We start from the raw sequence: 20,517 nt of genomic DNA, 5'->3' as shown, positions 1-20,517 counted from the left end.
AACGCAGTTTGTTTTTGGTTGTAAAAATATGCACCAAATGCTTATGAATATTTTGGACTTTCGAAATTCTTTCAATGGAATCTATAGCCAATCTACAATTAATAATGTTTCAATTTTTTTAAATCACATGCTTCTCAATCGCAGTAATCGCTAGATACTTTACGCTACAAACTGGTTCTGGTGACCTAAACTGAAATAGTGGTTCTCTCGTACTTTTTGCGTGTTTGTCCGTGGCGTGTTTACGTTCTTCGTTCGGCGGTTGTTTGTAAACGAGCGCTGGATGGAAGGTAGGAAGCCGACGGCAGGCGATTGTGGAGTTTGTGGTTTAAGTAAGGGTGCTCCTGGTCACTTGTAGCCTGAGAGGATGAAGTCAGGAAGCTTGTGAAGGATATAACCTAGGTGTTACCAAATTAAATTCTGTACTGAGGTGGCTTCGGTGATAGCGCCTTTTCTTCGCTAAGCATAGCCTGTCGCGATACTACATACCATGCCGCTCAGATAGTTAGATCAGACTGCAGTAATTATACATTATACTGAGCATGTGCCATATTTTCATCGCATCGAGGGCCAATTTTTCTAGCATTGGATGTGTTGTAATGTTGATTGCGGACTGGAATATCTTCACTATGTCTACACATGTAAAGAAATGTTTGTTAAAAAGGATAGATTTAACCTTATCTGTGTGCTTGCAACCACAAGCACCAGTTTCAGCATGTTGATGCCATCTAGATACAGGTGTGAGAAGCAGGGGGATGGGCCAAGGGCTGAACCCTGCAGCATTATCAGTTGAAAATTGGTCCCATGGATATTGACTGGACAGAGGTAATGCAAAATGACTTCCCTCTTTCTTTGACTTGGGAGGACTTTTATTACATCTGCTGAGGTGTTCAGATGTATGGAGCGGTCAGTGAATATTTGGTGCGTTGGTAGTTAAGTATCTAATCTCTGTTTAGCAGCCAATTTTTGACAACAGACTTGCATGTGGTGTATAAAGGATGGCATGGCCCACTGGCTACCAGACTGCCACAGTTTGGTTCAGCTATCTTGGCCAGTTGACAGTAGTCTTTAAATGGTCATCTAGTCTACAGTGTCAGGAAGGGTCATCTTGTCTGTAAGCATAGCCATTGAGAATCTGTGTATTTTGTTTGCTTGATAAATTGGCATTGTCACTGTTGACAGTGCCTTTTTGCATGTTAAATTATCATATTGTGCTGTGCATGGATAATTTTGCTAGTTCTTTTTTAGTAATGTCCAGATTATCATTGAACCTATAGAAATCCTCATGGATTTTGCACTCTTGTGAAAAAAGGGTTGAAAGAATGCTTACTTTTAACTTCTCATGGCAACATGGGTGCAATATTGGAGAATGTGTAGTGTACTAAAGAATGCAATGTTTAGACAATGGCCCTTTCATGAAAACTGCTCAGCTGGAATGGTGGTTTCAAAAAAAGCATCAGGGTTTAATGAGCATAACTCTGATTTTGCCAGGCTACCCTCTCCAGCTGGAATAAGAGCAATTAAGAAAATAGTATGTTCACTAAGTGTACTTTTGACCACCTTGACATTCTTGGAAAAGATGAACATTTCCTCCCTCAAGTATGGTGGAATGCAGGAGTGCTGTAAGATGGTCCAGTTGTATCCAATATGTTCAAAGGAAGAGATTTTCACCATTGAACTCAGCTGGTCAACAGTGGCTTGGAACATTTACTTTTCTGGTCATTGCCAGGTGTTAATTGACCCAGGGGATGGCAGACTGTTTTTGTTTCTGTTTTTTGATCCCAGACATGTATTTGTAGCATTGCAAATATGTGTGATATGTATGGGTATTCACTTCATAGATAAGACTTCTGAAGCAGAATTGCACCTGCCCTAAAAAAAATTGTGAGGGGAAAGGCAAAACCAGCAGAGTGGGATCATGTGCAGCAAAACCCAAAACCAGGAGCCATAATTTTGAAATGATTTTGAGTTAAAGGCAAAGCTAGCTATGAAAAATAACAGCTGAAGATTAAATCAAAGCCAACCATATCAAATTATGAAGTAAAAACCAAAGCCAACTGTGGAGAAGGATGAGAAAGAAACAAAAGAAAAAGGTGAAATCATTGGTTGAAAACTGTAGCTTCCTGAGGCCAAAGCCAAAGCCAGCTTCATCCATATGCTTGGCCTAGACCATTGGTTCAACTTTATTCTGGGCCATTTTTGCACAATTGTGTGCCTTTAGGACTGAATGGGCTTGAAAGGCTAAAAAGTCTCACTGAGGTTTGCTTGCAGTGAGCTCCACAGTGTTTGGCCTTTGTTATTTTGATAAGCTAGAGAAATAATTAGCAAACTAGCTGCAGCCCACAGGATTTGGACCACCACATAGTGACAAAAAGGAGCATGTGCCAGAGGTAATTCTACTTGATAAGCGACTGATAGCCATCACACCTTCTGCTTTGTTATCTGATCCATATATTGCTGCTTTGCCTTGCCATTTTGATGAGTAATTGAGAACATGTGAAATGCCTGCATCATTCCTGAGAATGCTGGTGAGCATCAACATGGTATCATCAGTCAGTGATGGTAGATCCCCTGAAAGCGGAGAGTGAACGCGGTTCGTTTGTAGTGTCTTTCTTCAGCGCCACTTGGTTTGTTACTTTCCAAAGATGGGAGTGGCTTCTCCTGGCATTCGTCTCCGCCCTCCCTGCTAGGAGCATCGTTATCGTGAACGGCGCGTGACTCTCGCTGCTGCCGGCCCAGCGAGCCAGGACGAGCAGTAAGTGGCGCTGACCCGGGGCTGGGCCGCGTCCGGCGCCCGGCCGCCGGCCTACTGCGCTGTCGGCCAGCCTGCTTCCCTGCCAGTCCAGGGCCGAACCCTTCCGCCGAGCCCGTGCGGCCGGACGGCGTGACCTTCCCGCCAGTCCCGCCCTCCCTCCCCCCCCCCCCTCCCCCCTCCCGCCGCCGCCGCCACCGCCGCCGTCCGCGCGGCAGTTGGGCTGGTTCCTCGTGTGCCGAGTGGTGCGCGGCCTGGTCTGGAGGCGGGAGCGGCCGCGCGCGTGGCACCTGTCGGGTCGAGCCGCGACCTCAGCGGCGCCGGCGTCCCCGAACGCCAGCCGTGACAGGTGGGCTAACGGCGCGGACGGTTTGTGGCCGTGCGTGGGTTTTGTCCCTGGGAGCAAGCGGAGCCCGGTCGACTCTGGACGCAGGTGCGGGCAGAAGTGGTGCAAGACAAATTTTTGTGTGTTTTACGGCCATTGCGGAGCGACCTATGTCATGAATTGAATTTTGAGTGTACAAACTTGTTCTTGAAAACTTTGATTCTGAATGGATCTTTGAATGCCGTTTGGGGGGGGGGGCGTGGGACAGGAGGCGCTCCACAATGTTGATACCGCGGGGATTAAAATGCCGAAAGCTTTTGTTTTGCTGGAACTTATGTGGTCCTTCCCGGCCCCTCCGCTTCACCAATGCAAAGTTCGCTGGTGATTATCCCATTCTTACTATTTGTTGGCTGTGTGTTTCGCATCCTGCTCTTCTCTTACAAGCATCCCAACCTGTGTTTTGCCATGCGTCCAGAGATGAGGTATTTTTATGTGTAAAAAATAGACAGTCTGTCTTGGAAATGCCCTTACGGTACGTCGCGTGTTATGCCTACTCACACACACCGAACATCAAATGGCGCTAGAGGTCGGAAAATCGGTAAAGAAATTCTGGTCGTTAGCTGGTATTGCTGCGTTTGTTTGTAGCACGAATATCCGCATTTTACGACCGGTTCGTTGTGTTGATCTGTTTGTTTTATTGATTTGTTCGCCGCGCCTCTGTGGCCCTACCCGCCGTCCGACACGTTCTCCGTTCGTCCCCCTGCCCGCGTGCTCTGGCTTTCGCTGCTCCGCCGTCGCGCGGTCCCAGGCGCCGCCGCCGCAGCCTCCGTCCGTTCATCTCCCCCGCCCGTGTGCTCTGGCTCTCGCTGCTCCGCCGTCGCGCGGTCCCAGGCGCCGCTGTCTCAGCCTCCGTCCGCTCGACTGCCATCCGCGCGCCGCTCGTCGCTCAACCCTTTCTTTTCGTCATCTCGGCCGCGCGCCGCACTAGCTGCCCATAACGCCGCGCCGTTTAACCCGATCCCGGTGGCGTGACGTCACAGGCGCCAGGTGAGCCGGCAAGGGTTGAACGCGACGCCGGCGACCGGGCAGCGCGCCGCCGCCGCGACAGCGCCCTGCACGTGGACGCTGTTGCCAGGGGGGCCGCCGCCCGGTGCATGATGCGTCCTTGTGCGGTTGCGCCAGGGGCGCGATCCCGTGGAGTTATACGATGTAGAAACAGCGAACGGAGGGCCCGAAATCCGGAAAGAGTGCCTTATTGCACGCTGCTCGCCTCAGCGCAACAAAGTATTGAAAGGAAGCAAGACAAGCTAAAAGCGTATGTCTGCAGCCACTTCTTCCTACATGGACCCTGCCGCGGTTACTGTCGAGAGGGAAAAAGGGCTCCAGGTCGGGCTCCCTCCTGGCGAAAAGCTTGTGCTCCTGACGGCGATTGGCTGAGTTGGTGCGGGACGCGGCAGACACTAGCCCGGGCGGAAACTGAAGCCAGGACCCAGTCCGCCCACGCCGCGGCGATATCGGGGCCGCCGCCACCTCCGGCGACCGAGCGTCGTGACTGCATTGGACGCGACTGCATAATGCTGGGGTATAATGCGGCGTTCAGGGCGTCCGCGAACCGGTGCGGTGGCGCCCGATTGTCGGCTGTTGTGTGACGCTCTGGTCCGCGCAGATCGGGTGCTCGATTGGGCCGTGCTGTGCTGGTAGCCGGTTCCGTGTGTCCCCGGGCGCCGCGCCGGAGCTGGCTGGCGGCAGCGCCAGCCGGATCGGGAGCCGGGCCTGAGCGTAGCGGCCGACCCCCGATGGGACGGCGCTGCTTACGGGATGCTTGGACGCAGGCACGGGCCACAGGTGCGAGGCCGCGGCGGGGCGGCGGGGTGCACTGCCGAGCAGCACCGGGCAGCGATGCTGGACAAAGGCGGCGTGGCTCGGCATATGGGACCACGGATTGTGGCTGATCACATCCAGCCCCGGCCCAGGTTGGAGGCGGCGGACGGCGTGCCCTGCGCACCGGCTGCGAGCGCGAACACTTTAGGGACCTGTTCTGGGCCGCCCTCAACAGCCGAGGCTCGGGCTCCGAACGATCGCCGCTCCAGGTGTCAGGAGCCTAGGTGGTGGGCTCCATGCCCGTTGAGTCTAGCTTCCTCCAGCGTTTGGCTGTCGTTAGCTAGCGAGCCCGCTGTCAATCCCAATCCCCCAACAAAGCGTGCCGTCCCCAGAGCCCGGCGTCTGCCGTGCTTCGGTCCGGGCAGCCGCTGACCAGAGCCGGTCATGCTATCTGCGCTGTCTGGATCACTGTCACTCCGTACGGACTGGCCGGCCGCATTCACGTCTGTGTCGATTTTAAACACTGACACCTTTTTTGACTGCCGCTCTCTTGAAACGATTTTTGACAATGATCTGATTACTTCCATGCTGTATTGTCTCTCCGATTTAAGTAGTTGACGAAATTAACTTTTGTTAGTTGAAAGCGTGACTGTATTCGTCGCTGGTAGTTGTTTTTGGGGGGGGGACGTTGGTGCAGGACGAGTGGCTGACGAAGCAGACCGCGTGTAGAAATCAGACCTCAAGCAGCCCTTCCCCGTCTCCAGGTGTCCTGTCTCAAGACGGGTCAGAGTACGAGCCTTGCCGTGATCTTGTGACTGCCGCTAAGCGTGTGAGAGGAGCTCTCCGTACTCGTGAACGGACGGGTCGTGACCTTTGATTGGGGCTCTGGAGGCACTGCGAAGAGCGGCTGCTAGAAGCCCGTTGACCAGCCCGCAATGTTTCCACATAGCTCTTTTACCGCTAATGTTGTCACAGTCTGACCGGCTCCGTGGTGGCCTCGGCGGGTGCAGGTGTGGGATGATGTACCCTCTCTGTGGGGAATCTCCGACAAGATGCACCTCGCCCTCTGGTTGCACGGTCGGACTCATGATCGCACTCGACAGGCGTGACACTAACTCGAAATGTTACCTTGCAGATGGGAGGTCGGTCTTGCCGCTGACTTTGGTGGAGCGTCCCCTGCGTGGACTCGCCCTGTCGTCCTGTCGGCACAGTCCAGCGGCGTTCTCCGGTCAGTAGTGGGGTCGTGGGGTCGCCCTGTCGGCACAGTCAAGCGGCGTTCCCCGGTCAGTGTTTAGGTCGTGGGGTCACCCTGTCGGCACTGTCCAGCGTCATTCTCCGGTGGGTGGCGGGGTCGTGGGATCGCCCTGTCGCCCTGTCGGCACGGCCCAGCGGCATTCTCCGGCCAGTTGTGGGGTCGTGGGGTCACCCTGTCGCCCTGTCGGCACAGTCTAGCGGCATTCTCCAGTCAGTGGTGAGGGTCGTGGGTTCACCCTGTCGGCACAGTCTAGCGACATTTTCCGACCAGTGGTGGGGTCGTGGGGTCAACCTGCCGGCACTGTCCAGCGGCATTCTCCGGCCAGTGGTGGGGGCGTGGGGTCACCCTGTCGGCACAATCCAGCGGCATTCTCCGGCCAGTCGTGGGGTCGTAGGGTCACCATGTCGGTACAGTCCAGCGGCATTCTCCAGTCAGTGGTGGGGTCGTGGGGTCACCCTGTCGGCACAGTCCAGCGGCATTCTCCGGCCAGTCGTGGGGTCGTGGGGTCACCATGTCGGCACAGTCCAGCGGCATTCTCCGGTCATTTGTGGGGTCGTGGGGCTATCCTGTCGCCCGTGGGGTCGTGGGGTCACCCCGTCGGCATAGTCTAGCGGCATTCTCCGGCCAGTGGTGGAGTCGGGCGGGTTACACGTGGACTGTGTCTGTTCTCGTGTGTGCCAATCCGCCACCTTGCACGGCGGGGCGAAGTACGTTAAAATCATGCCGCCAGCACTTGTGTGTGTGTGTGTAGGGGGGGGGGGGGGGCGCGCTGTGCACGGTGTTCAAGACAGGGTGCAGGCGGCCCAGGAGTGTTGTGCCAGTGTTGTGTAGCAGCCCACATATTCCATGTTGTCTGTTTTACTGTGGGGTGAGGTTATGGGGCTATGCAGTGGAATGGATTTCGCAGTGCGATCACAGCTCTGTACTTACAGATTCAAAGTTCCGACAAGATTCTGGAGGCGCATTTATTTGCCGAGATCACACTCAACGTCTCTGCCCCTTCCATCAGATGTCAGTTTCTCTTCAGAACTGTGCACCATTTCAGCACCACATCATTGCGTCACCTGTTACTCAGAAAGAGGTGTAGTTATTTTCACAGATTCGCTAAGTCCACTTTTAGCATGGAACCCAACGTCGACTTCGCGTGACCATTCCCCTGCCACGGTGGATTTGGGAGGAGCTGGAACGGTTAAGCAGCTTTAACACTGGGATCACATTTATGTCGATCCCCAGCCACGTCGGGATATTGGGCCATGGGAAGGCAGACGCTGCGGCGAAGCTTGCTGCGTGTGAGGGGAGGCCGCTATCAGTTGATGGACCTGCTCGAGATCTCCGGTCATAGATATCGACGTCCGCGAAGCGTGGTAAAGCGTGTTTGAGCAGCATGTGTATCGATTCAGGGAGATCAAGCCCGAACAAGCTTGCTGGGAGTGCTTCCACCACAGAAGCCGCTGTCAGTACATGGCGCTCTGTAGGCTTCGGCAGGGTCATATTATTTAGCGCACTCGCTTTACGTGACAAGCCAGGATGTGCCTCAGTGTGTCAGATAAGCGGACTGACGGTCTGTAGAACACATTCCCGTGCATGCCGCTTTTATGAAGCGAAAAGGCGACGCCGTTTATTCGCCAGCGTACCTCCCTCGGCACATTGGTCGTGACCCCTGCTGGGAAATCACGAACGCAAATGTGCTTGGTATTTTTAGCAAACACTGGTATCGCCATCCTTTGTACTCGACCCAAAGTGTAAGCACACCAGCGGAACTGGTTAATGATAGCTGACAACACATTTATAGCCTGATACTGCATGCGCAGATGGCTGTTTTCGAGCGAGCGCAAAATGGCCTCGACGCGGACGCGCCCCAGACTACGCAAACCCCGGACCACCACCTACTGAAAGCTGGTCCCGCTGAAGGACCCGGGGTTAAGATATGTCTGGTCAGAGAGAGGGGAAATATATCTGGCATCACGACGTCAGGCCATGGACGGCATGTGGGACGTGGAACATTGGTTAACGGGATTTACACAAGTAAAAAGTAGTCCATGCAACGTGATTATGAATTGGTCTGTGGGTAGTGAGAAGTCCGTGGCCCCTATGGTTTTGGTGTCATCATAAAGCGCAGATTTCGCCGAGTATGACGCCATTTATTAAGTGTGAGGTAGGCAGCCGAACAGATTTCTCCCCAGTTTAGAAACGCTTTCACTTTCGAGTTACCGCCCACTCTCACCACGCACTCCTGGCCTTTATTCCGGGCCCGCGTCGCGTGCCGTAAATTTGCATGGCCATGTAAAGACAGCAGCAGTAAATCGAAATAATCCATGAATACTGTATGCTGCGTGCAGGTTAGTCTGTATCTACCCACGTGGTTAGTCGCGCGTGTAATGCGTTATCAGGTAGTGCCACTGTCGCCCATCTTAAGACGCAACGTGCTATGACGTCTGTCGATTTTGCCGTCAAGAAGCTTCACAACACTCTCAAGGCATCGCGCTTTGAGGCGTTGGATTTTCAGAGCTCCTCATTGCCCCACTTTTTCCTCCCCGTTTTACACAGACTCGTCGTTTGTGACGGAGGCGATCAGTTCCGTTTTCAGAATTGCCTGAGCCGCTGTTGGAAATTGTTCGCTACCCAATCCGCGCTCATGACCTAGGTTACGTCCGTCGGGTGATCTCGGGTTGCCGGTGACGGCGGCGTCGGCGGCCGCTGCGACCGGGCTGGTGACCTCCTCAGCGCCGCCCTGCGGTGGCCGACGGCCGCGCCGGGCGAGTCCATCGCACCCGCCGCGGGGGGAGGCCGGCGGCGTCGAATCAATACCAGCGGAAAGCCTAAAATTAGTATCTTACGTACGCGAGAGCGCGCGCCTGGCAGTGGCGGGCGCTCCGTAGTGCCGTGCCCCACATAGTCCACGCACATTGCGCGTGCGTGCGTGGCGTGCGTGGTGGTGAGCATTGCGAAGGGACTGTCTCTGCGGTGAGTAGCCGAGAGGGGCGTCCGGCGCGCGGCGGCCGGCCGCGGCGGCACGTGCGCGCCACCCGCGTCACCTGTGCCCGTTGGCGGCGCGTGACGCCGGCGGCCTCGCGGCGCACTCCAGCGAGCGCGGCTCCGCACCTGCCGGCCGTGGCTCGGGCCGTGCGCCGCGAGGGCGCCGCGCAGTCGGCAGGCGCGCCGAGTGGCGGCTGTCGCCGCTGGCGGGGGTCATGGGGCGGGGGTCGCGCGAGCTGACTGGGCCGCCGAGCACGCACGACCTTGGACCGTGGAGTGAGATTCAAAGGTCAGCAGAGCGCTGTGCTTCGGGCGGCTGGCGGCGATTGGACGCCGCCGGGTGGCGTCGGAGGGTCGCAGCCTGGTCACGGGGCACGCCGGCGGTTGAGCCGCTCCGATGTGTAAGGTCCCCCACCCCCTCCTTTCGGGGGCGACCGTGCCGGCACTCTGGTCGTCAGAGAGGCCCTGCAAGCCACCCGGGCCCCAGGCGGGTGCGGGGCAGGCGCGTCCTCCCCGCTTATCGATCGGCGTCAGTGGCGTCACTGCCGGAGCCGGAGCCCCTGGCCGGCCGGGCGACCCCGAGGTGCTCCGGCAGCGACCGGCCGGCATGTTCCGGCCTGGCGGACCCCGGACGGCCGATGACGCGTTACAATGATGCGTCTGGGTTGAGCGGGTCCCTCAGCCCCAGTCGTCGGCCAGTCTGCGGGTTCGGGCGGAGGGTACTGCTGGGTGGAGCGGGTCGGGGACGGAGAACGGGTGGTCCGTGTTCCGGCTGGAGGGGGAGGGCGGGGCCCGCTCTTGCGTCACCGGCTGACCTCCGGACGCCAGAGGCCGCTCTGCGACGCACGTGTGACCTCGAAAAACAATTGTACAAACCCCCGTCGCTGAGGCGCGATGCGTGGACAGCGTGTCGTTTGCGGAGGCGTGCGTATGCCGCGCGCCGGACGCAGCGATTATTTGTGCATCGGCGCCCGGCGCTCGTCCGCTGGGAAGCGTTGCGCAACGGCGATTGCGGTGTCGCGGTTCGTGAAGCGCTGTGGACCAGTGTGGCCGGTGGCCGCCGTCCCGTCTGGCTGGCTGATATTCACGATTGGCCGAGAGCGGCGGCGCGTTATCGCGACTTAGACCGGTCCCTGTCACGGGGGCTTGGCCGGCCCGGCCTCCCACCTGGTGGCCCGCTGCCCACCGCGGCCGCGCGCTCCGGCGCTGCTGCACGCCGGGGCGGAGGCGCGTCCGCCCCGGGGCTGGTGTTCCCCGCCGCCGCGCCGCGCCGTGCCGCACCGCGCCGCCGTGGCCTTGGCTCGCGCCGCGCCGCCCGCCCGGCAGCTGGCCGGTGACGTCACTCGTGATTCAGCGCGCCGCGCAGTCAGCTGGCGCAGCGGCCGGCGGCGTCGCCGCGGGCCGGGCTTCGATCGGCGCCGGCGCCGGCCCGCCCCGGCAAGGTCGCGTGAACCGGGGCAGGTGCGCCGGGCCGGCGGGCTCCTGCGGACGGCTCGACTCTGCCCCGCACCGCCAGTCCCGCCTTACGTCGCAATGGGTCCACTCGTGGGCGAAATATTGGCACGCCCGTTTTTTCTCAAAAAGTCAAAATTTCTAAATGAACGCCAAATGTGAGAAAATATCCCGATAGATCCCTCTTCAAAATTTCAAAAAATCCCGTATCGTAGAAATCCAGTATACCTATGCTGAGATCCTAACAATGTCCCGGTATATTGTTAGAGAATATTGGCACGTCTGCCAGGTGGAAAGTGCCTGTCAGACAGGTCGTCCTGCTGGTGCCTGGTGTTTGTTGGAGACGTTTTCTCGGAAAGATGTCAACAACCCTGGATTTTCGGAGTTGTGCTCTTGCTGTGCTTCTGTGGTTGGAATGTCCTAACATTTTGAAATGTTTGTATCGGAATCAGGGTTTGTTAGTTTTCGAGCTTCTTCCGCCTTTTTGCATGGTTGAGTTGCTTGGGTTACACTAAGTTGTGGTGTAATGCTGACCTGATGCTCGCTCATCCCATCACCATATTAAAGTAAACGGGGCGTGAACCGGTATCAACCGCGACCATTTGATAAACTTTATATGAACGTGAAACATTTCCAGCTGTATTCAGCATCAACCTATTTCGTAAATCACCTTAAGATCACAGAGTAAACAAGTGAATACAACTTGATCAAAGTGGACAGAGAACATCATACCGAAGTTACGTAACATGGGACGACACGATATTGGTACCCCTCTACGTGTCCCTTTAGTAACCACCAGTGCAGTGGTGGGGCCGACCTGCCGCGCCGAGCAGCAGGCGGCCTGTTTAGTAACCACCAGTGCAGTGGTGCGGCCGACCTGCCGCGCCGAGCAGCAGGCGGCCTGTTTAGTAACCACCAGTGCAGTGGTGCGGCCGACCTGCCGCGCCGAGCAGCAGGCGGCCTGTTTAGTAACCACCAGTGCAGTGGTGCGGCCGACCTGCCGCGCCGAGCAGCAGGCGGCCTGTTTAGTAACCACCAGTGCAGTGGTGCGGCCGACTTGCCGCGCCGAGCAGCAGGCGGCCTGTTTCCCGCTCCCCGGACCGCCGGCGTTACCGAGCGCCGCGCGCTCCAGCGCCTGCATCAGTTTGATGAAAGCCTAGCTTGCCAGGCTTGAAATGCTTTGTTTTGATAGTAAGTTTGTTGCATGTTCGAGTCATTTATTGCAACCGTCCTCCAAAAGTTGTCAGAAGTGACCCAGCTATTGATCAGTGGTTGCCATTGTCAGTTCATGCCGATCAGTTCATCAACTCATCAGCTCTTGGCTACCATCAGTCAACTTTTTATGAAAGTTTGTCTTCTTGAATCTTTTAAAACAATAATCCTTAAACAGGTAATTAATAGAATGCATTCTCTTAAAAGAAACTAGAAACCGAAATCTGCCATATGGTTGTTTAAAAAATCGATTAAACATGTAACTATCTATTTGTCGGGTCAATGAGATAATAGTCTGGGTGACCTGTAATGACACAGTTGCTTTTCTAAAATCGCACCAATTTCAAAAGTTGGAAAACTCAACTTTTGATTTAGCTTTAAATTATCTTGCTAAGCTCCTAGGCTCCCCAAACCCACCGGGCTGGGTCCTCCGTATTGGCAACCCCGATGTTCCAGTGAATCCGACCTGGCCTCTCCTGATCGAGACGTGCTTATGACCTGTGTCATTCACCACGCCGACTTCCGATTTTCGTGTGAAAGGAAAAAAGCCTCAGTCGCGCGACGTCTCCTCCTCTGCACATGGCTTGGAGTGAACGTGTCAACTATACAGAACCCGCGTGCCACTACCACCACGTTGGACGTGGCGCGCGCGTTCGGCTGGGTTGGGTTGAGCCGAGAGTGTACGGCGGCTCGACCGCAGGGCCGGGCGGTGCACGGCGTCCGTAGTCTGCAGCGGCGGCGGCGGCGGCCGAGTCCTGCCATCTGCGCCGGGTCGTTCTCCCCAGACGTGGGCGGCGCCCGGGGCCGTGACCGCCGCTCGGCCGGCCGCCAGTGAAGTCAGTCCGCCACTGGCCGGGACCCTAGCGCGAGCGCTGGAGGCGCGTGCGCAGGCGCCCTGGACCAGTGTCGTGCACGGATGCCGGGGTACTGGCGGCGACGGCCCAAGCTCTGTCCCCTATTTAAAGGAGCTCTTCGCCCCTTTTGTTGTACGTTTTAGAGCGGTGAACCGTAACGAGTTCTGTGCTGTCGCATAACGGAATGGTGACTTGGTATTTTGAAAGTCGATAGCTTCGCATGAAAACTTGGGAACTTACTCCGCCATCTGGGCCCAAGAGTCTGGCCGTTCGGTCGTTATTCTTAAGTTGTAATTTTAATGAAGAGAAACTGGAACTGATTTGGCCAGCTGGTTCAGCGAGTCGGGTCATTCAGTCGATATTTTTATGTATCAATGATAATGAACAGAAACTGATTTCGTCAGGCCTTAAAAAAGCTGGTTCCGTCCATCGATATTTTTAATTATCTACCCTGGCTCTCAGGTTTGTGAGTTTTCGTCCTCCACTCACCAGCGACTGTAGCGGTCGACCATGGTCAGCGGCCTCGGCGGTCAGTCAGTCGGGTCTGACCTTGCTGTAGTTGTGGTTAGGTGACAATGCCCGGGTACATGCCGTCTGCACTGGCTGGGTGGGTGTGCTTACGATCAGGTGACAGCGATCAGCCCCCCCCCCCCCCCCCACACACACACACGCCGAATTAGAGGCTCAGAGAACGGCGAACATGGCACGCAGCCAAAAGCGCCCACGACCTTGGGTATTATTATGTGCGAGGCTCCGGCTGCCAGAATGTGTTTGGCCTTGATTCTCGAAAGCACGCACGTGTGGCCGTTTGTGCGTCCCATGTGTCTCGGAAGTGGGGTAGTCAGCAGGTGCGGTGATGTTTGTGCCCTCACCGCCGGCCGTGCTGCTCCTCATGTTGTCATTGGCGTGATCTGCCATATGTTATGTCATGAATGTCATGATCTGCGTGACGAACATCGGACATACGCAGAAATCTGGTATATTTTGAGGAGTATGTCGATAGTAAATTGCTCCTTTTGCTGAGCGGAACGCTTACGGAGTTGCGGGCGAGCGCCCCACTGGGCTCTGGAAATCCATCAGGCCAAATTGACTCGACACGTCTGGCTTTGCAAACACAAAACAAACACGAAACCGCCATTTGGCGTCGCAAAGCGCGAGCCTCGATCTGTAGCTGAGGCGGGTCTGACAGGGGCACGGGAATCCCGGACCGCCGACACCGGTGTGTCGTGCCGTGGAGCCGCCGGCGCCGTCCGCTGCCCAGGTCACCAGCGCGCCGCGCGCCGCCCGGCCTGACGCCTGACGCGTGTGCCCGCCGCCGCAGGGACGATGCCGAGCCCGGCGCGCGCCAGCTGATACATGAGGACCCGCCAGAGTAACCGGGCGCGCGCCAGCAAGCCGCGCGCGTCGCCGGCGGTGCGGCGGCCGGGTCGGCCGCGCCGGCCGGCCGTGCTGCCGCCGCGGCCGCCGCGCCCGGCCGGCCGCGCGCGCATCGGCCGCCGGTCGGCCCAGCAGAGCCGCCGTGCGCGCCACGCCTCGGCCGACAGCTGCAACGTGAGTGTGCGGCCGAGCTGGCCGGCCCCGTCGCCGCTCCCAGCGCGGTGTCCAGCTGGAGGGCAGACCGGTGACGGCGGGTGCTGACCTGCGTCCGGCGTTAGTGACGGCCCTTAGCACGGCTCCGTCCGTTGTGCGCTCCCCGCTTGCGACCGCGGTGGTGTGCACGCGCTGTTCGCTGCTGACCCGAGGTGCCGTCGTCGCCAGGAGAACCTGGATCCGACGCCGCCCGAGGGCTTCACCAGCCTGAAGCCGGGCCCGCCGGCGGCCGATGCCGGTGCCGAGGAGCAGCTCATCAGCTCCAGCGTGGCGCGGCCGGCGGCGCGCCTCCCGCTACAGCAGGTCGCCCCGGCCCAGCACAATGCTGCCCTCTTCTCGCCCATCTACCCGGCCGGCGAGCTCAGCGCGCTCTCGGCGCAGTATGGTGAGCTCTCACCGCCCTCTCGGTGCAGTATGATGAGATGAAGAGTGGGACGGCCGGGCTCATGGCCTAGCACGTTGCGGGGCGAGAAAAGGACGTTTGGGCGGCAGCCATGACGGGGGGGGGAGGATGTGCCGCGCGGCCGGCCTGTCAAGTATTTGCGCACTCTGTTGTATCCCTGGCATTCGCTGAATGTCTGTTGCAGCTGTGCGCGTCACGTGCGTGCACGTGCAGCCGGCCGTGAGGCGGGTGGTGTGCGTTCCGCGCCGTGAGGGCCGCGTGTGACGTCGCCTCCGCCCCGCCAGGCTCGCTGCTGGCCGAGCGGGACGAGGCCGGCCTGGACGGCTCGGCGCTGGCGGTGCCGGAGAGCGCGGCCGAGCTGGCGGGTCCGGCGGCACTGCTGGCGGCCGAGTCGGCGCCCTACGCGGCCGAGGCCGAGCAGGCGGTCGACGGTGGCGTTGCATGGCAGCAGGCCGAGGAGGAGGCCGCCGCTGAAGTGTGGGACCAGTTCAACACGTATTACTTTATCAAACACTTGCCGCCGCTGACGCCTGAGATGCGCGCGCGCCACCCGGCGCTGCCGCTGAAGACGCGCAGCAGCCCCCAGTTCACGCTCGTCCTGGACCTGGTGAGTGTGCTGAGCCTGGGCAGGGGCGGGGGCACCAGTCGGACAGCAGGGGCCGTCAGCCAGGGGAACTGGTGACGTGGAGCCTCATTGGGGCAGTGTGGGGGGGGGGGGGGGGGGGGGCGGTGGTACGGTAGAACCGGATGCGCGTTGTAACGCTTGTCGGTTGTCATCGAGGGGTAGCCTGCCGGATTTGTAGTCGCATTGTTGCAAAAGTTCTTTCAGATGGCTTGTGGGGCTTGAATATCATGCGTTTTTAATTCGTTTCGCTCTGAAGGGATGTAAGACCACGCTTTAAAATCCTTTGCTTTGTTACGTACAGATGCGGTAGGATGCATCGTTCATCAATGTGGTCAGAAATATAACTCGCCCACGCAGGACATTCTGCTTTGCGTTGACTCTGAACCGGCCCAGCAGTAGCGCCGTTTCCTGCAGTGCAGATATCGTCACACCGGGCAGCCGGAGCCGTCTACGGCTCAGTCCAACATCCGTGCCACGGCCACGCTGGTCAGGTCGCCGCCGTGCCTTTGCAGGACGAGACGCTGGTCCACTGCAGTCTACAGGAGATGGAGGACGCGTCGTTCAGCTTCCCCGTCCTCTTCCAAGGTGTGACGTACCAGGTGTTTGTGCGGACACGGCCCTACTTCAGGGAGTTCCTCGACCGTATGTCGGCCCTCTTCGAGGTCATCCTCTTCACCGCCTCCAAGAAGGTGTATGCCGACAAGCTGGTGGACCTGCTCGATCCCCATCGGCAGTACATCAAGTAAGTGTACTGCATGGCCGCCGCTCTGTCTGTCCGTGCTGGCCTGGGCGGCCGGGACATTGAACGGGGTGAGGCGAGGGGATGACGGACAGTCTACGGTGTGGCGCCGGCGGTGGGGGTGGAGCCGGCCTCGGGGAGCGGTGCGGCAGCTGCCCGGGTGTAGGCCGGCGGTGGCGCTGCAATGCCACGTCGAGCCGGCGGCGCGCCGCCGGTGGCGTCTTGAAGTCACCGCGTCGGAATTGTTCACCGTACCCTGGCTAACACGTCTGATGTGGACGCCCGGTCCGTGACGCCCGCTGGTCGACCATTCTAAGCGGTCTGCTGGCAGTGCGGTGTCGCCTGCCTGACGTCATACCGTGCGGCCTCGACACCGGCCAGCACGGGTCACGGCCACGTGTCGGTGTGTCAACACTGGAGTGCCGTGTCAGCGTGTCACGGCCACGTGTCGGTGTGTCAACACTGGAGTGCCGTGTCAGCGTGTCACGGCCACGTGTCGGTGTGTCAACACTGGAGTGCCGTGTCAGCGTGTCACGGCCACGTGTCGGTGTGTCAACACTGGAGGGCCGTGCCAGCGTGTTACGGCGCGTTGACCTTTCGCCAGGTACCGTCTGTTCCGAGACCACTGTGTCTGCGTGCACGGTAACTACATCAAAGATCTCAGCATTCTGGGCCGCGACCTCTCCAGGACCATCATCGTCGACAACTCGCCGCAGGCCTTTGGCTACCAGGTACGTTGGTGCTGCCCTCTGTACTGTCTTGAGGCATGGCTCGCCATCTCAAGGGATGCTTAGGGGGAGGCAGGCACTGGAGCGAAAGGACGTCAATTTTCCGTGCGTCCTTAGACCTCGATTAGCAAAGGAAGGCCTGTCATCTATCTTGAAGTCACTTGCCGTCCTGCCGAAGCGATTTTAATGGCCTCGTGGATACTCTCAATAAATGGGTGAGCTTTCTAAGTTTGACACAGCCAGAAGTGGGGATCATGTTACCTTTCCTTGGCCTTGCATGGTAATGACAAGGTGCTGTAATTTTTCGGGACTGAGGAATAACAAATGTGACCGCTGGTTATTTGTTCTTACCATAACTGCGCTGTATGTATAGCAAAGTTGGTCTTCGTCCTTGGACGTAGGGAAAATACTGTCTAAATAATTGTTCGGAAACGAGCAGAAAATTGGTTTGTAAAACCTCTCGGCCGCCGATAAATCGTGAACATCCGAGGTACGGTCAGTTTTGCTCTTTTTTGCCAACCGTAGCGTCATGACCTAAATACCATAAGGGATTCACGTGACTATACTTTCCTTTTATGGTGTAACTGTCAAAGGGAGATTTTTGCACAATTGCATCGTACAGGAAGCCTATGGAAGAAGAGCTGTAACACTTGGGTTAGGAGTTTCTTCCATAACTTGGTAGTAATTCAAAGGATCTTAATGGAGGCCCCCTGCCTTCAAGTGCAAATATGTCTGTGTTGCACACATCATCTTCGCCACGATTTGCGAGCCTCGTCACATGCGCGTCAGCCACCCACGTCTTCTGTGTTCCAGTTCGAAAACGGGATCCCGATCGAAAGTTGGTTTTTCGACAAAGAGGATAGAGAGCTACCAAAGCTCATACCCTTCTTAGAATATCTACATGCTCTGGTGAGTATGGCCGAGACCAACAGAGCTTATCGGCATCGTATTTGGGGCAGATGCTGCTGTGTGCGTAGCGCACTGATGCTGTGACGGGGTATCGTCACCACACATTGTGAAAAGGCGAGACTCAGTCCGAGAACGGAGGGGAGCAAGTGGTGACAAGTGAATGCTGTGCCGTGCGCGTCGACGCGTGTGGTGTTGTCAGCTGTAGTGTGACGGGTGTGGTGTTGTCAGCCGAAGTGTGACGCGTGTGGTGGTGTCAGCTGTAGTGTGACGGGTGTGGTGTTGTCACCTGTAGTGTGACGGGTGTGGTGTTGTCAGCTGTAATGTAACGTGTGCGGTATTGTTAGCTGAAGTGTGACGTGTACGCTGTGGTCAGCTGTAATGTAACGTATGCGGTGTTGTCAGCTGTGGTGTGACGGGTGTGGTGTTGTCAGTTGTATTGTGACGGGTGTGGCTTTGTCAGCCGTAGTGTAACGGGTGTGGTGTTGTCAGCTGTAATGTAACGTGTGCGGTGTTGTTAGCTAAAGTGTGACCGAGGTGGTGTTAGCTATAATGTAACGTGTGCGGTGTGGTCGGTCGTGGTGTGACGGATGTGGTGTTGTCAGCTGTAGTGTGACAGGTTTGGTGTTGTTAGCTGTAGTGTGACGTTTACGGTATTGTCAGCTGTGGTGTTAAGGATGTGGTGTTGTCAGCTGTAGTGTGACGGATGTGGTGTTGTCAGTTGTAGTGTGATGGGTGTGGTGTTGTCAGCTATAGTGTGACGGTGCGGTGCCGTACCCTGCTTGCCGCTCACCGGTGTCCCGCGGTTGGAGTACACCAGTGCCCGTGCCGGCTGGCGGTCGTGCCCTGCCTGTCGCTGACCGGCGCTCGCCGTCTGTCGCAGAACGAGGACGTGCGACCTCACATCCGCGACAAGTACCAGCTGCACTCTCTGCTACCGCCCGATTAGCCGGCTCCAGACGCCGCGCCGCCGCACCCGACGCATCGCTGAGTTTTAATGCTCGTTTTACTCTACGGCAAGTGCGCCGCGCTGCGCCAAGTCAGCCCCGACGTCGGCGGCGAACCGCGCCTCGTCTGCGCTCGGGGCGAGAGGAGTCTGCGCCTTGTTGGCGGCCGCCGCGGACGCGCTTCGACGTCGGCCATTTTGAACCGTTTGAGCCGCCTGCATGCTCTGTTGTATTTTGTCACATGTACAAACTGTTGATTCGTTGTTCACTTGTTTGGCGCGCCGAGCCCGCTGTTGTGCGAAGGCGGCCAGGCGATCGGGCCGGAACGGCGACAAGTGTCCGCGGCCACGGGCGCCCACAGTCAGGGGTGCCGGCCGGAGGCGCGTGCGAGCTCGACCAGCCTCCGCCTGCTCTCTCCCCGCTCCCCTCCCCGCTCGCCGCGGCCACTGTACATAACATCACTTGTTGTCATTGCATGTTAAAAACGGCGTTGTTGGCACATGCTCGAACACTTGTACAATATTTTAGCAAATAAAGTGGCCGATTTTATGCTCTGTGGTTTCGTGGTCGCTGTGCAGTGATGGTGAGTTGACGTTTTTGTCTGCATCATTGAGCTCGTTTCTTTCTCTCAGGGATTTCGTGCTGGATGGGTCCTGGTTTGGGTTCTTTCAGGTCAAGGGACTAGCGTATTGCTATGTTTGAGCCATGGGCAAACACCGCAGCTAATATGACCGTGATGTTGATTATCCGTGGTCAGTGGTCATCAGCTTGTCGGGCTGTGTCATCAACGTGCGGATTCGACTGATCAGTTGTATCACATAGCGCTTGTCAGCGGATGGCTGAGCTCAGGCTGCCGTCAGACTTCGTCATCCCAAGGACCGTCCTATGCCTCAAACCGCCTGCAGTGGACGCCTCTGCCTTCCGCAGCATCACAATTCTCAAAACGCCTCCCCCTCCCCCGATCAGGGAGGGCTCGTGTTCAGTAACACGCGCTCAATATTTGTACTCACCCCAGTATCCACAGACCCACTTCCAACCGGGTACCAAGCTCGAATGCTTCATCAGAACACCATACTGGGCCGGCTGCTCCTTACGTTTATTCCGCCTCATCTCATAATGATGTACCTGTATAGCACCACACAGCATAGTACAGCCACCTCTCCGTATCCGCTCAAGGCGGCCTCCTGCTCAGAGCTGCTGTTGGCAGCGGCAATGCATGGCTGTTCTTAGGCTGTGAATACCGTGGTGTCTCGGTACACTGTGCGTGACGTTAGCGGTAGTTCAGTATTCACGAGGAAAACATCACCGAAAACGGCATCGGTCGGTCCGCGCCCGACCGTCGCTCTGGATGCCACTCCTGCCACTTCATCACTGTCTACTATCTGCCGCCCTGGTTGCTCGGCTCCAACGAATGAGAGGCTATTAGTGCGGCGTTCACATTTTCGGGTTCGCGGATGCTGGTTGAAATGGCTCGGCGCGCCGATGTCATCACAGGCCGTCACTCGGACCACGGTTCTCAATGTCCCCGGTGCCATCACAGGTCGCTAAGCGGGCCGCGGGTCTGGCGCGCCGGTGTCGTCGCAGGCCGTTACTCGGGCCACGGATCTCAATGTCCCCGGTGCCATCACAGGTCGCTACGCGGGCCGCGGGTCTGGCGCGCCGGTGTCGTCACAGGCCGTTACTCGGGCCACGGATCTCAGTGTCCCCGGTGCCATCACAGGTCGCTATGCGGGCCGCGGGCCTGGCGCGCCGGTGTCGTCATAGGCCGTTACCCGGGCCACGGATCTCAATGTCCCCGGTGCCATCACAGGTCGCTACGCGGGCCGCGGGCCTGGCGCGCCGGTGTCGTCACAGGCCGTCACTCGGGCCACGGATCTCAGTGTCCCCGGTGCCATCATAGGTCGCTACGCGGGCCGCGGGTGTGGCGCGCCGGTG

At 57.8% G+C, this 20,517-nt stretch overlaps 1 protein-coding gene and 1 long non-coding RNA gene across 5 annotated transcripts; both read left to right on the top strand.

Moving 5' to 3' along the window:
- Positions 1 to 163: 163 nt before the first annotated feature.
- LOC119113120 (uncharacterized) lies at positions 164 to 14,056 on the top strand. Of its 4 annotated transcripts, none has more exons than XR_005095824.1 (3): positions 164 to 287; positions 6,031 to 6,123; positions 13,966 to 14,056. It is a non-coding gene; the product is annotated as an uncharacterized LOC119113120 (long non-coding RNA). The 4 variants fall into 4 exon arrangements; XR_005095827.1 differs by lacking the exon at positions 164 to 287 and adding an exon at positions 2,580 to 2,752; XR_005095826.1 differs by lacking the exon at positions 164 to 287 and adding an exon at positions 2,986 to 3,098.
- A 752-nt stretch (positions 14,057 to 14,808) lies between these two features.
- On the top strand, positions 14,809 to 18,584 carry LOC119111718 (CTD small phosphatase-like protein 2). The gene is made up of 5 exons (XM_037235524.1): positions 14,809 to 14,856; positions 15,206 to 15,244; positions 15,775 to 16,004; positions 16,606 to 16,732; positions 18,519 to 18,584. Exons 1-5 carry the CDS (start codon positions 14,809 to 14,811, stop codon positions 18,582 to 18,584), a joined length of 510 nt encoding a protein of 169 aa, XP_037091419.1.
- Positions 18,585 to 20,517: the final 1,933 nt, after the last annotated feature.

The sequence above is a fragment of the Pollicipes pollicipes genome, unplaced genomic scaffold (genome assembly GCF_011947565.3).
Source record: "Pollicipes pollicipes isolate AB1234 unplaced genomic scaffold, Ppol_2.1 Scaffold_7261;HRSCAF=8764_pilon_pilon_pilon, whole genome shotgun sequence".
NCBI lineage: Eukaryota > Metazoa > Arthropoda > Thecostraca > Pollicipedomorpha > Pollicipedidae > Pollicipes > Pollicipes pollicipes.
The sequence above is the reverse complement of the archived record's forward strand: the minus strand, read 5'-3'. Positions and strand labels throughout refer to the sequence as shown.

Coding starts and splice junctions, on each gene's coding strand:
- LOC119111718 (XM_037235524.1), top strand. CDS start 14,809: ATGTCTGTTGCAGCTGTGCGCGTCACGTGCGTGCACGTGCAGCCGGCC. Junction 15,245..15,774: donor TCACGCTCGTCCTGGACCTG/GTGAGTGTGCTG, acceptor GTGCCTTTGCAG/GACGAGACGCTGGTCCACTG. Junction 16,005..16,605: donor CCCCATCGGCAGTACATCAA/GTAAGTGTACTG, acceptor ACCTTTCGCCAG/GTACCGTCTGTTCCGAGACC.